Raw genomic sequence first — 13372 nt, 5'->3', positions numbered from 1 at the left:
TGCTGACCTTTATTTTAATACAGTTTGTCAAACAACCTCCTGCTCCCTCCTGCCTGCTTCTTGGGATCCGCACCCGCCATCACCACCTCGTAAACCGTGACACCAACACTGCCCAATAATTTTTTTTTTGCCACTTTGGACTGGTGTGTAGGGAAACACAGTACATGATGTACCTTAATAACACTACAATTTTTAGTAAGTCGATTTTTGTGTGGAAAAAATACAAATGTGTTCTGGAACTTTATACAGTTGTGGTTTGTTGTTCAGCAGTTTTGTTGTCCTTGAGTCGCCTCTTTCCCTCTTTGTGCTGGATAAAAATTTATACTACACATTTACTTTGTTGTTTGCTTCAAATATTTTGTGGTTAGGTTCAGATAGTTTATCTTTCATACACGCATTTCGAAATGTATTATGAAAAATGAAATACAATCAGATCATTATTCTGCACATATCTACATATGTTGTAATTTTTGTCGTACATCTTCCCAGGAGGGGCGGCCCGGTAGTCGAGTGGTTAGCACACCGGCTTCACAGTGCAGAGGTCGCCGGTTTGCGTCCCGGTCCGGCCTCCCTGTGTGGAGTTTGCATGTTCTCCCCGGACCCGCGTGGGTTTTCTCCGGGTCCTCCGGTTTCCTCCCACACTCCAAAAACATGCATGGCAGGCAGATTGACCACTCCAAATTGTCCCTAGGTGTAAGTGTGAGAGTGACTGTTGTATGTCTTTGTGTGCCCTGTGATTGTCTGGCAACCAATTCGGGGTGTCCCCCGCCTCATGCCCGAAGACAGCTGGGATAGGCTGCAGCACCCCCCGCGACTCTAATGAGGAATAAGCGGTACGGAAAATGGATGGATGGATAATGGATAGATACATGAAAAGAAAATTCACACAGCATATTAAATCACACATTCAGTTGGAGTAATTACATGGGGATAATTAGATGTAAAACAACTTTTGAAATCAATTAAGTCTGTATCATTTAGGAATTTTCCAGATAAAAGTGGATCCCACAAACATACACAGGAATGAAATTATGGTACAAAAAGTTTTTTTTAACAAAACGCAAGTCTGACAAGGTGAAATTAATGAAGCTGGCCAAACACCCATCCAACCATCCACCCATTTTCTGATCCTCTTATCCTCACAAGGGTCGCGGGATATGCTGGAGCCTATCCCAGCTTTGTTCGGGCATGAGGCAGGGAACATCCTAAACTGCTTGTTCGTCTATAAACAGTTTGAAAAAATTATTGCAAAATCTCAAAGTTATTTATTACACATGACAATTTGACATTTCGATCCAGATTTTAGGAAGGATCATGGAAATTGACACATCTAATTTGCTTTTGCGGGCCACATAAAATGATGTGGCAGTGGTGATTAAGGATAGAGATGGCAATGTATTAACAGGTGCCAGTAGTGTGATGGCAAGATGGAAGGAGTACTTTGAAGAATTGATGAATGGGGAAATTGAGAAGGAACAAAGAGTAGAAGACGTGACTGTTGTGGACCAAGACGTAGCAATCATTAGCAAGGATGAAGTGAGGAGGGCGCTGAAAAGGATGAAGGGAGGAAAGGCACTCGGGCCTGATGATTTACCAATTGAGGTATGGAAGTGTCTTGGAGAGGTGGAGGTGGTGTTCCTGACTGGGTTATTCAACAAGATCTTAGATGGTGAACAGCTGCCTGAAGAATGGAGACGAAGTGTACTCGTGCCCATTTTTAAGAACAAAGGAGATGTGCAGAGTTGTACTAACTACAGAGGAATAAAGTTGATGAGCCATAGAATGAAACTCTGGGAAAGAGTAGTTGCAGCGAGACTAAGAGCAGAAGTGAACATTTGTGAGCAGCAGGATGGCTTCATGCCAAAAAAAGAGTACGACAGAGGCAGTGTTTGCTTTAAGAATGCTGATAGAGAAGTACAGAGAAGGTCAGAAGGAATTGCATTGTGTCTTTGTAGATCTGGAGAAAGCGTATGACAGGGTGCCCAGAGAAGAGCTTTGGTATTGCATGAGGAAGTCTGGGGTGGCAGAAAAGTATGTTAGAGCGGTGCAAGACATGTATCATAACTGTAAGACAGTTGTGAAGTGTGCTGTCGGTGTGACTGAGGAATTCAAGGTGGAGGTGGGACTCCACCAGGGGTCAGCTCTGAGCCCCTTCTTGTTTGCTATGGTGATGGAAAGGCTGACAGACGATGTTAGACAAGAATCTCCTTGGACCATGATGTTTGCAGATGACATTGTGATCTGTAGCGAGAACAGGGAACAGGTGGCGGAGAAACTACAGATGTGGAGATGTGCCCTGGAAAGGAGAGGAATGAAGATCAGACGCAGCAAGACGGAATATCTGTGTGTGAATGAGAGGGAACCAAGTGCAAGAGTGATGCTACAGGGGGAAGAGATAAAGAAGGTGGAGGATTTTAAGTACTTGGGGTCAACTGTCCAGAGCAATGGAGAGTGTGGAAAAGAGGTGAAGAAACGTGTCCAGGCAGGCTGGAGCGGCTGGAGGAAAATGTCAGGTGTGATGTGTGATAGAAGGGTTTCAGCTAGGATGAAAGGAAAAGTGTATAAAACCGTGGTCAGACCAGCCGTGATATTTGGACTGGAGACAGTGCAGCTGAAGAAAAGACAGGAAGCAGAGCTGGAGGTAGCAGAGCTGAAGATGTTGAGGTTTTCTTTGTTAGTGACCAGGTTGGATAGGATCAGGAATGAGTACATTAGAGGGACAACTTATATTAGAGGCTTTGGAGAGAAAGTCAGAGAAGCCAGACTGAGATGGTTTGGACATGTCCAGAGGAGAGAGAGCGACTATATCAGGAGAAAGATGCTGAGTCTTGAACTGCCACGCAGGAGACCGAGAGGAAGACCGAAGAGGAGGTTTATGGATGTGGTCAAAGAGGACATGAAGGTGGTGTGAGAGAAGAGGATGCACAAAACCGGGATCGATGGAGGACATTGATTCGCTGTGGCGACCCCTGAAGGGAAAAGCCGAATGAAATGATGTGGCAGTCAGACACCTGTGCTTTAGACTAACGAGTGAGTCTTCCAATAACTCTACATTTCAGGACAAAGAGGTTTACCTACATCATACTCCTAAAATATAAACAATGCTGTTTTAATCCCAGTTATGCATTATTTACATTTTTCATTCGTATAATTTTATTGAAAATGTCAAATTAAGTTTATTTTCAAACTCAATTTAAGTCAGACACCAAGAAGGCACCGAAGCCATTCAACATCATCTGAGACTGCAGTTCAGCACATGACATGAATTGAATCAATGTGCTCTTTCTACCACTGTGCCCACATTGAGTGTTTTTTTGTTTCCTTAAGTAAAATGAACAACAGGTTTCTTTGATAAATCCTGCCTCCTGGAATATATCATCCATTTCCAAGACAGTAATGTTGACAAAGTTTGTATTTTGTTTTTCCAACCGCTCTGCCTCCAGCAATTTGGGGTAATTGTGTAAAAGCACTTCCGAGAGAGAAATAGAGAAGGGGTTAGGGCGGGCATCCCAACTTCTCTTGTAAATTAGTACATTGTTGTATAAAACCCCCTTCTGATGCAACTGGTGAGATTTTTTTTTATCTGAGAACAATATTTATTTTTAAAAACTGTACATTACCAAGAACATTTGGAAATCTCTATTTTTCTAATTAAATGACCAACACTTAAAAGCAGTGTAAAATACCAGTGAATGGAATTCAACTAAACTAACTAAACTGTTCCACTGGTCATACCGTTCTTGTTATGTGAAGAAATAATACAGATTTTCAAGGACCAGAGCTGATTATGAAATGAAAATCATTTTGGATTTGTTTCCTTAATTTTCAATGTTTGATTCTTAAATGTTGACATACTTTAACTACAAGTAGAATGTTGCCTTCAATGTAAATGATTCAGAATCAAAATCAAGGGGAAAAAACTGTCTTCTTCTTTTCCTTTCGGCTTTTCCCTTCAAGGGGTCGCCACAGCAAATCAGTGTCCTCCATCTTTAGAGGTTTGATCCGCATGTTTGTTTTGGCCAAGCTTTTACGTCGGATGCCCTTCCTGACACAACCCTCTGTATTTATCCGGGCTTGGGACCGGCACAAGAACACTTATGTGCCTTTGTGGCTACAGAACAAGCAACTCGCTCAGTAAAAGGATCCCGAACACAAAATGATCATCGGCACAGCAACATTCAAAAAAACAAAAACTATACTCACCATTTGATGACAATGCTCTGATCTTACTGTGAAATGGTTATTATATAAATGATTATGGTTATAAATTAAAATGTTTTATCTTCCAGTCACAGTATATATATCTAAATGATCATCTATTTCCCTATATTACAAAAACTAAAGATAAAAACTGCTAAATTAACACAAAAAACTGTCATTGTCCCATATGACATTTGCCAACATAAAAAAACTGGAGCTTGCTTCAAACAAATATTTAAAGGACAACCAACACCATTTTTTAAATTTCCCTACTGACATCAGAAAAACGTTTTACAGCATTTACAATACCCAAAACACGTAGGATGATATTTTTAGTCAAATAAAAAACACCAATAAAAATGACTTAAAGTGTTCCAAAACTACTTCAAAATGACCTCAGAAAGTGTCAGTTTCAGAATGTTCCGCCCCCTTGTTCGTGACGTCACGCCAAGACGTCTTGCCTTGTGCGAGAATCAAAACAATGGCTTCAGATTCGGAGATGTTTTTTTTGTTACTCATCCTGTTATGAATATGATTCAAATAATTCTGAAGAGGAAATCATAAATGTTTGCAATTGATTAAATGAGTCCTCCCATATCAATTCGAGCCGTCAATGACAGCATGTAGTCCCAGAAAATGCAAAAGATGGCGCCCAAGCTCCGTTGGAAATGCTGGGAATTTGTGTCAGTGAATATCAAATAGTAGTCTTGGTGCAACACGCAACGATTCACCATCACGTTATTTACGTGTTTTCCTTCTAATTTCGCCATCAACATGACGTTTTCAGGCCAAACAAAGTACCGTAAAATGCATTGTGTGTCGCTTTCTCGGTCAGGGGCAGTCCAAACGTGACGTCACGTTTAAAAAAAAAAAAACAGTACAGCAAAATACATTGACGTGATGGAAAGACGCTACAATCCGTCTTTTTTACGGTCAGGAGGCGGTCCTTTTCTGACATCACGTACGGACTCGTCACCACCTCGAAAACAAGACTTCCTGAATATTCAGCGTGAGTCTTAAAATGTAAAATATAGCTGTACGCGGTGGAATCTTTGTAAAATACGCTCAGTAGAAGTCATTTGATGTGATTTTACAAATTATGGACACAACTTGTCCAGAGGCGTCGGCTGTCCTTTAAGACAATGTAAATAATTTCCCACAGCAATTATCAACAATGATTATATCATTGCGACAATATCAGGAGTTTAACTTCATTATTCTGAAATTCATGTGATCCTTGTGCACCAGATTGGTGACCCAGTGAGTGGAATTTGAAACTGGAACCACTCAACTTACCCTCTCTCTTGTTATAAAAACGTTTTATAGCATCTAAAATACCAAAAACACGCAGATTTAGATGCTATAAAACGTTTTTCTGGTGTCAGTTAAAAAACAAAAAAGTGACGTTGGTTGTCCTTTAAACCAAAAATAATATATATATATCAGTGACGTGCAGTCAGGGGAGGCATAAATTAAACAGTTATATTTATTTACTGATTTGTACTTTCAAGTTCTTTTCCATTTAATGTCATCATTTTTGGATTTTTTTTTTCAAAATCGCTGAATTTTCACATTTACCGTTCAAATACTAAGTGGAGACAAGCGGTAAGGCAGCAGCCGGCTGAGCCTCACCATGGATTGCGCAATGACTATGCAAACTGTGCTGGCTTGCTCTGCAGTGAGACCGCATTGCTGTCTCTCTGCATATCGTTATTAAAGTGTTCAAATGTCTACAGTTTAGCTGGTATATACAATGTAGAGTCACTTTACATTATAAGCACTGTACTAGTCTTTATTTTATTTTATTTTTTTATTTTATTTTATTTTATTTTATTTTATTTTTATCAAAACTGTGCATAGGTGAGGCACACAGTTCTTCTGCCTCATGACAGGGGCGCTGGTGATTACAGATTCTTCTTGCACCTCCTCGGTTGCAGAATAATAGAATTAGTGAGAGCAAGCTACAGTAAACAGTTCGCAAGTTAAGTGCAACCATCCAGTCATTTTTTCGGGTTGCTTGGCCTTATTTTCAGAATGGAGGATTACATATAGAAATGGAAAGAAATAGAGAGACGTATAAAACTGAAGATAAGGAAGGCTTCGACAAAGAAGGTATAGCTGCCTTTCTTCAGAAGGAGCGGGGCATGGACTTCATTTATAATTAAAGGTAACCCGATAATAACATTTTTTTTAATTCTTTTTTTTCTATGCTACAGTTTATATATGGAATGTGGACATGACGTTTTAAACTATGTAATATATATATATATATATATATATATATATATTGTGATATCATGAGAGGCTGGCTCTCAGCGGGACAGGTCAAGAAGTGCAATGGACGACAGGTTTGGATACAAACAAAGGTTTTAATCAAAGGTTTTAGGGGGGATTCACAAGCAACAAAGGTTTGAATAGTGTCTCTTCCAATACTTAAATCAAAATAAAGTCTCTTCTGAGGTAAAACTGAAGACGGAGTCCTTTTCCAAGAGTCTCTCGGCCTCACTCCTCTTAACGTCCTCCTCATGTAGCCTAGCCACCTTAGCAAGGTCCAAATCCAGTGTCCTGTCGTGTGGTCCCAACTGGCAATGAGTTCCACGCAGCAATCAACTTCTTCACAGAGCACAGCAATCGAGCTTGTCTTTCCCCAAGCTGCACACTCAAAGGCTCTCTGCCTTAAGAGCCTTGCCTGCCAATCCCGCCCTGATCAGCTGCAGGTGTGTGGTTTTAATTGCTGCCTTCCACCAGGTGGGGCCAAGACTCTCTCTGGGTGGAGCCATCTTAGGGGGATGTATTTGCCCTCCAGGACACAGCCTCTCGTGACATCACAATATATAGATAGATAGATAGATAGATAGATAGATAGATAGATAGATAGATAGATAGATAGATAGATAGATAGATAGATAGATAGATAGATAGATAGATAGATAGATAGATAGATAGATAGATAGATAGATAGATATAAAAAAATCCTCGTCTCACCCCTCATGGGTGGTGTCTATCCACCATTTTAGCTCGGGTCCTCTACCAGAGGCCAGGAAGCTTGAGGGTTCTGTGCAGTATCCGTGCTGTTCCCAGCACTGCGCTTTTCTGGACCGATATATCCGATGTTGTTCCCGGGATCTGTTGCAACCACTCGTCGAGTTTGGGGGTCACTGCCCCGAGTGCTCCGATCACCACAGGCACAACTGTCACCTTTACCGTCCAGGCTCTCTCCAGCTCCTCTCTAAGCCATTGTTATTTCTCGATTTTCACTTGTGCAAATAAAACAATTAGTAGAAATGATTTCAAAAATCGGCCTATCCTATGTCATACCCAAGATTTACAACACCCGTTTGTTTTCTGGAGCTGCGCTGGGGTACCATTCTTCGCTCAATTATTTTTTTAAACCTTGTCAGGAGAACAAATATCAGAAAGGTACTTTGAAAAAACCTCAGCCCCTGTACTCATATGACATCATAACTGGAGGTTTGGTTTCCATATTGTCAATTTTATAGAAGGCAGCGTTTTCTGAGTTGTAATGCAGTGTCACGTTGAAGGAAAGGAGTCATCATTATCAAATAAAGCCAGCCATTTTACTGAATTTGTCAGGAAGGAGGTGAGGGTTATTTTATAAAAGCAAAACGCACTCACATGCCTACGAGCAATTTTATTTCCTTCTGCACATTCAGAGCATCACAAGAGCAGGGTATCAAATTGATTTCACAAAAAACACTTTCTTGTACGACGTGTACTGGACAAAACATTCAAAAAGTATTGCAATACGTAGAAAAATACACATCATTGGTTGTACAGCCATTTCTCCAAGTGAAAAATGCTAATGTATCTTTCATACACACTCAAGGATGTAAAGTAAGTACTTTACTATCTTGCTCATGAAAACCGTGGCCATTCCTTGTCAACTGAATGCAGGTGACCTCCACTCAAGTTATGAGCAGACCATAGAAATGAAATAAAGAACATTCACTCAATCAATGTGTTCATGAGATTTAGGCGTTTTTTGTTGTGTTTGGCAAAGGGGCTTTCACTGCACAAGTCTCACAAAGAACTATTTCCTCTCTTTCGCACCTTAGCCCCATTCTGTGACAATCTTAAGAGGTTTTCAACTGAAGCTCCATGACATGGAGGTGAGAGCACACGTCATGTCACAGTAACCGAATAAAGACAAGGGGTAGGAGGTCTTGCCCTACTTTGCATACAGCATTTCTTTTCTTTTAGCATAAATGGAGCTGACAGAAAACAGAGAGTCAGTGAGAGCAGTGGGGAGAAAAGGGTAGACTTGGAAGAACAGCCGATCCATGGCGGAGACTACCAAGTATCGACGTTTCGGGTGAGGGGCCGTTAGCGCATGCAGCATGGCAGCGATGACTTTGTCCGCGTTGGTGAAACCCATCTTGCATGTGTAGACAAAGTACTCGATGGCCAACTCAATGTAGTCTCGGTTGAAGACTTGCTTGCGCTCATCATCGAATTTACCCCAAATGTCAGATAGGGTCTTCATCTTCACAATGTTGGTAGCTTGGCCAAAGTTACCGGGCTGAATGATGCTAACCTGAGGGGGAAACAAAGTTCAAATGTAAATTTGTCTTGGCACAAGGGCCATCATCATACATGAATACAAACAGACACGTTCACATTTTAATTGGTGCAATCATTTTGACATTCCCATTCATTCTAATTTAATTCTTGTTCGTGTTCATGATCAGATTCCTAAAAGCGAGGAACGACCGAGGTCTTGTTGATGTTATCTTTATATTGCAGTATCTTACATTTCTTGGCCAGATCTGACGCTTGATGAGCTCAGTATTCATACAGTGGATCTGATGAGATTTTCTTTCTTTCACTGCCTGGACAAACATTTCCTGAGAGATGTTCGCAGACGAAAACACATGTCATGACCTGGCAGAGGTGTTTTTAAATTAATTGCTGGGTTACTCAAACAGCTGACAAAGCAATCACCCAAACCTGAATTGAAGTTGCTTTCTCATATTGCAAATGGATGTCATTTACCACAAAAACACCGCAAAGAGAAATGGAAATCTAAAGTTCATTCACGCTGGTTTTACACAAGTCTAACGTGCGAAAAACAAGCCGTTGTGGAAATAAGAGTTTTCACAGAGATCGCGCTTCCTTGAACGTCGCATGATTTGTTTTCGGTTTTCTTTCGTCAGCCTACCTTCACACCAAAGCTGTCCATTTCCACTCGTAAGCAGTCGGCAAATGCTTCCAGTCCTCGTTTGGACACGCTATAGCTCCCCATGTTCAGGCAGTTGAAGAAAGAGAAAATGCTTGATACGAAGACTATCCTGCCTGTTGCAGTCGGGAAGAACAAGAAATGACCAACGGCGGCATATTAAGAACGCCAGGGAAATATCCAAGACGGGTTTACGCATTACCTTTTGCAGCACGCACCAAAGGTAGGAAGGCTACAGTCACCCGGATGCACCCAAAGAGGTTGATGTCCACCATGTGGCGAAAGTCTTCAATTGTGCTCCATTCGATCTCTGCCCAGTCTGAGATGCCAGCGTTGTTCACCACTGCCCATAGACCTGCGGACAAGCAGAAACTGTGGTCTCAGAATAACTCTGTGACACTTAGCATTTTAAGATGGAATCGATTACAACACCCATAAATAATCTTGTTTTCGCTTCTCACCATTTTCCGGTAGGTTCTCCATGACAGTCTTTTTTGCCTGCTGCACATCCTCATTACTGGTTACGTCCAGTTTGAGGATTTTCAAATGACTGGAGCTCTCTTTGACCAGGCCCTGGGCGCCCATTCCCTGTGGATACAAGCACCCGGCAAAGACCACGAAACCCTTGTGGTCTAAGCTTCGAGCCAACTCGTAGCCAAAACCGCTGTCACAGCCAGTTATCAGTACTGCCGAGCCGTGACCATCAACTGGGGAACTGCAGCCCCGGCGAGAAAAAAGTTTGACAAAGGCGAGGAAAAACACGGCCAAGAAGGGGATGCAGAGAAGTTGGTCGGTGGTAAAAAAGGAATTCATGTTGGCCAAGCGTCTGTGAGTCAATCTTCTGTGAAGTATCTGCTGGGGAAGCCCATCAGCCGGGTATTTATACTGATGTGAATGTTAAGATGACACAATTTGTTCAGGTCTGCATGTGACTTCAACGCCTCATTGACGACATACTGTAGTTCTATTACTCGGTGCAACATATTTAATCAGACATTCTTCTCAACACACCTTCATTGCAGTGAGTATTTCAGCATCTGTGTTAATTTTCCTCAATTTATTTCAGAATTGGATTTTGTACAATCAAGCTTTCACATTGATAGATGCACTCAAGAGAAAAATGTGTAGCTCTGTTTTTAGAACAAAACAAAACAGATTTCACCGTCTAGCTGTATGTGGGGTTCGGGGTCATCGAGCTATGTAACGAGCAGCAAGGGTTCAAGTCCGTCTGGAAACAACTCCACTGTCCTTGACAAAAACACAGATACCCTAAAAAGAACCACCACCCCCACTAGCAATGTGTGTTGTTTGTCAAGGGTCAAATGCAGAGGTTACATTTTCATGTATGCATGTGTAAATGACAAATAAGACATTTACAAAGGAAAAAAAATCCTCTTCATGCATCTTTTATCTCATCTGAAGCCAATTTAAACGAACTAAATCATTGGAGAAAAGGATTGCAATTATAAAATAGAGACACATACACCTAATGTCTGGGGAACGGCGACTTATTGAAACCAAACTTGCTCAACAATATATTGACTGTATGGACATTTCTGGACCAGACAGAAAAGTGAGCAATGTATTTTAAAAAGGCATAAACTGATACACTGGTGCAAATGATATCACTGTATAGACCACTTGATCCAACACTATGACGCTTTCTAAAAAACAATCTTATTTCATGAATCTAAATGCCTGTCAGCGCACACGCGCACGCAGACAGACGTGCGTGCGCACCCACGCGCGCACACACAGGCACAAGCACACACACACACACACACACGCACACGCACACGCACACACACACACACACCTGTTAGCTAGACAATAGGATTAGATTACCATATATACGTACTTTGAATTACTTGATTCCCTCATCCCAATCAAAAAATACGGTGCCAGGCCCACTATTTGAGAACCTTCAATGTTTCCTTGCTCTAAAAAAAACCTTTAGCTAATTTCTACTGAGCAAATGAATGAGCAATGCAACCAATGTATTTAATCATTACAAGTGACAAATACAGGCCCAGAAAGAAAGCCTGGCACAGTTAAGCCTTAGTTGCAGGTGCCATGCAGGTGCCAGACATGTGCTCATTTATATACCTGTGAAGATAAACCGGCAGGTTTTGATCTTTCTCGACCTGGATTTGTGAAATCTGTTAATAATCATGTGTTGGTATCGAGTGGTAAAAGAGGAATAATATGCCACAAATACTTGCAACAGCAAGGTCCACTTACAAATTGACTCATAGAAGGTTGGCTTAAAACTGACAGAGCAGCGCGACTCTCTCAAAATCAGGTGGGAGGAGTTAAGAAGTGGATCACACCATTCAGGGGAAAAAAGAAGAGGGGTGGATACTGCATTTATGCGATAATTTTCTTTTGGTTAAAATATTATGTATCAACCAAGGGTAAAATAAAGAAGCCCAATAGATTTAAAAAATGTTTTCTTGGGAAATCAATAATTTGTGCGGCATGACAAGAGTAAATATTTGCATAGAGCAGGGGTCGGCAACCTTTACGACTCAAAGAGCCATTTGGACCCATTTCCCACAGAAAAGAAAACACTGGGAGCCACAAAATCCTTTTGACATTTAAAATGAAGACAACACTGCATCTTTTCATCATCGTTTTTTACCTTTATATATGCATAAACAAACTATAGTGTGTTGCATTTATGAATCAATGAACTGTTACAGAGAAGCGAAATTACATTTCTGCACGCAACAAAAACATTTTAAACTCCGAAAAAAAGGCGTTGGGTTGAAGATTACTTTCAAATATAATACTCAATGTCTATTTGAAAAAAAAAGAATATTTTCAAAATGTCAAATACAATATTTATCACCTGGTTAATGTGACTTCTGCTCTTGCACCTCAGCGCACAGCCTCTGCACATCAGGGCTGTATGACATTACCTTCATCTTCACACAGGACTGTAAGCTGTCGTCTGTCAGGCGTGAGCGATGTCTGTTTTTAAGGCGAACGAATCTGCCCACGTATCATTAGACGTTCTGTTTTCTTCAGACACTTTTCTTTCTTAGATGTATCCATAGTTGGCCGACCTGGGGGTCGAAAATTTCAAGAAATCGTGCGCAATTTGGCGGTTTTGACCGGATATACGTCCACTGTCGATGGTTGTGACGTAATTATGAGTGACAAAAAAATTGACCACGTTTTATTTTGTATTATTTATAATCACCATAATCTTCAAATTTAGAATTACATTTTAAAAACGAACGAACTAAAATAATATACATTGAATTAAATACTAATTATTTATTTTCTAAAGCCGCCGGGAGCCGCAGCAGGGGGGTGAAATAGGCGCCTGCGGCTCCGGCGCCGCGGGTTGCCGACGTCTGGCATAGAGGATGGATTGCAAACGATATTTGTCAATGTGCACATGCAATTCCATTTTTTTCTTCTTGTAAACATTCATGCACATCGATGGCAATGAAAATCTAAAGGTGTGTTGTGTTAACTCAGAAATAAAAGCTCACCTGGCTATTTGAATGTGCGACAAGATAAAATCACCCTCATTAGTCCCACACTCGGGAAACACGTCTCCGGACAAGTTGTGTCCATAATTTGTAAAATGGGATAAGATTCCACCGCATATAGCTCTATTTTACGTTTTAAGACTCGCGCTGAACATTCAGGAAGTCTTGTTTTTGCGTTGGTGACGAGTCCGTACGTGAAGTCAGAAAAGGACCGCGTCCTGACCGTAAAAAAGACGCATTGTAGCCTCTTTCCATCATGTCAATGTATTTTGCCGTCCTGTTTTTTTTTAAATCCTTGTGTTACACCCAAAAGCCGCCAGCAGAGGGAGTCCAAGCTCCATGGAAGGAATTTATCAGCCTGTGAAAACGGGCTGATTCATTCCTCGCAGGAGCTGGTCGCCATTTTTCTGCCTCTTTTGTGGGACGTTAAATTGCAGTCCAGATGCCTCAAAATGACAGAGAAGGACTTCTT

At 41.2% G+C, this 13372-nt stretch overlaps 1 protein-coding gene across 2 annotated transcripts; it reads right to left on the bottom strand.

Annotated features, from left to right (window-relative positions):
- Positions 1 to 8237: 8237 nt before the first annotated feature.
- Positions 8238 to 12513, bottom strand: LOC148903397 (D-beta-hydroxybutyrate dehydrogenase, mitochondrial-like). Of its 2 annotated transcripts, XM_089001749.1 has the most exons (6): positions 12249 to 12513; positions 9859 to 10249; positions 9600 to 9752; positions 9380 to 9513; positions 8973 to 9065; positions 8238 to 8755 (listed from the first exon to the last, which is right to left on the bottom strand). In XM_089001749.1, the coding sequence occupies exons 1-6, from the start codon at positions 12297 to 12299 to the stop codon at positions 8390 to 8392; spliced, it is 1188 nt and encodes a 395-aa protein (XP_088857875.1). In that variant the 5' UTR covers positions 12300 to 12513; the 3' UTR covers positions 8238 to 8389. The 2 variants fall into 2 exon arrangements, with proteins under 2 accessions (XP_088857875.1, XP_088857883.1); XM_089001757.1 differs by lacking the exons at positions 8973 to 9065; positions 12249 to 12513.
- Between the last annotated feature and the right edge of the window lie 859 nt (positions 12514 to 13372).

The sequence above is a fragment of the Hippocampus bargibanti genome, linkage group LG01 (assembly GCF_051943395.1).
Source record: "Hippocampus bargibanti isolate YZ-2025 linkage group LG01, ASM5194339v1, whole genome shotgun sequence".
Taxonomy (NCBI): domain Eukaryota; kingdom Metazoa; phylum Chordata; class Actinopteri; order Syngnathiformes; family Syngnathidae; genus Hippocampus; species Hippocampus bargibanti.
Note: the sequence above shows the minus strand (reverse complement) of the source record. Positions and strands in the feature narration are given on the sequence as shown.

Excerpts from the sequence above, each read along its gene's own strand:
- LOC148903397 (XM_089001749.1), bottom strand. The coding sequence starts at position 12,299 with ATGTGCAGAGGCTGTGCGCTGAGGTGCAAGAGCAGAAGTCACATTAAC. Across the intron at positions 10,250-12,248 it reads GCAGAAGTCACATTAACCAG|ATACTTCACAGAAGATTGAC; the intron begins GTGATAAATATT and ends CTTCCCCAGCAG. Across the intron at positions 9,066-9,379 it reads TGGACAGCTTTGGTGTGAAG|GAAATGTTTGTCCAGGCAGT; the intron begins GTAGGCTGACGA and ends AACATCTCTCAG.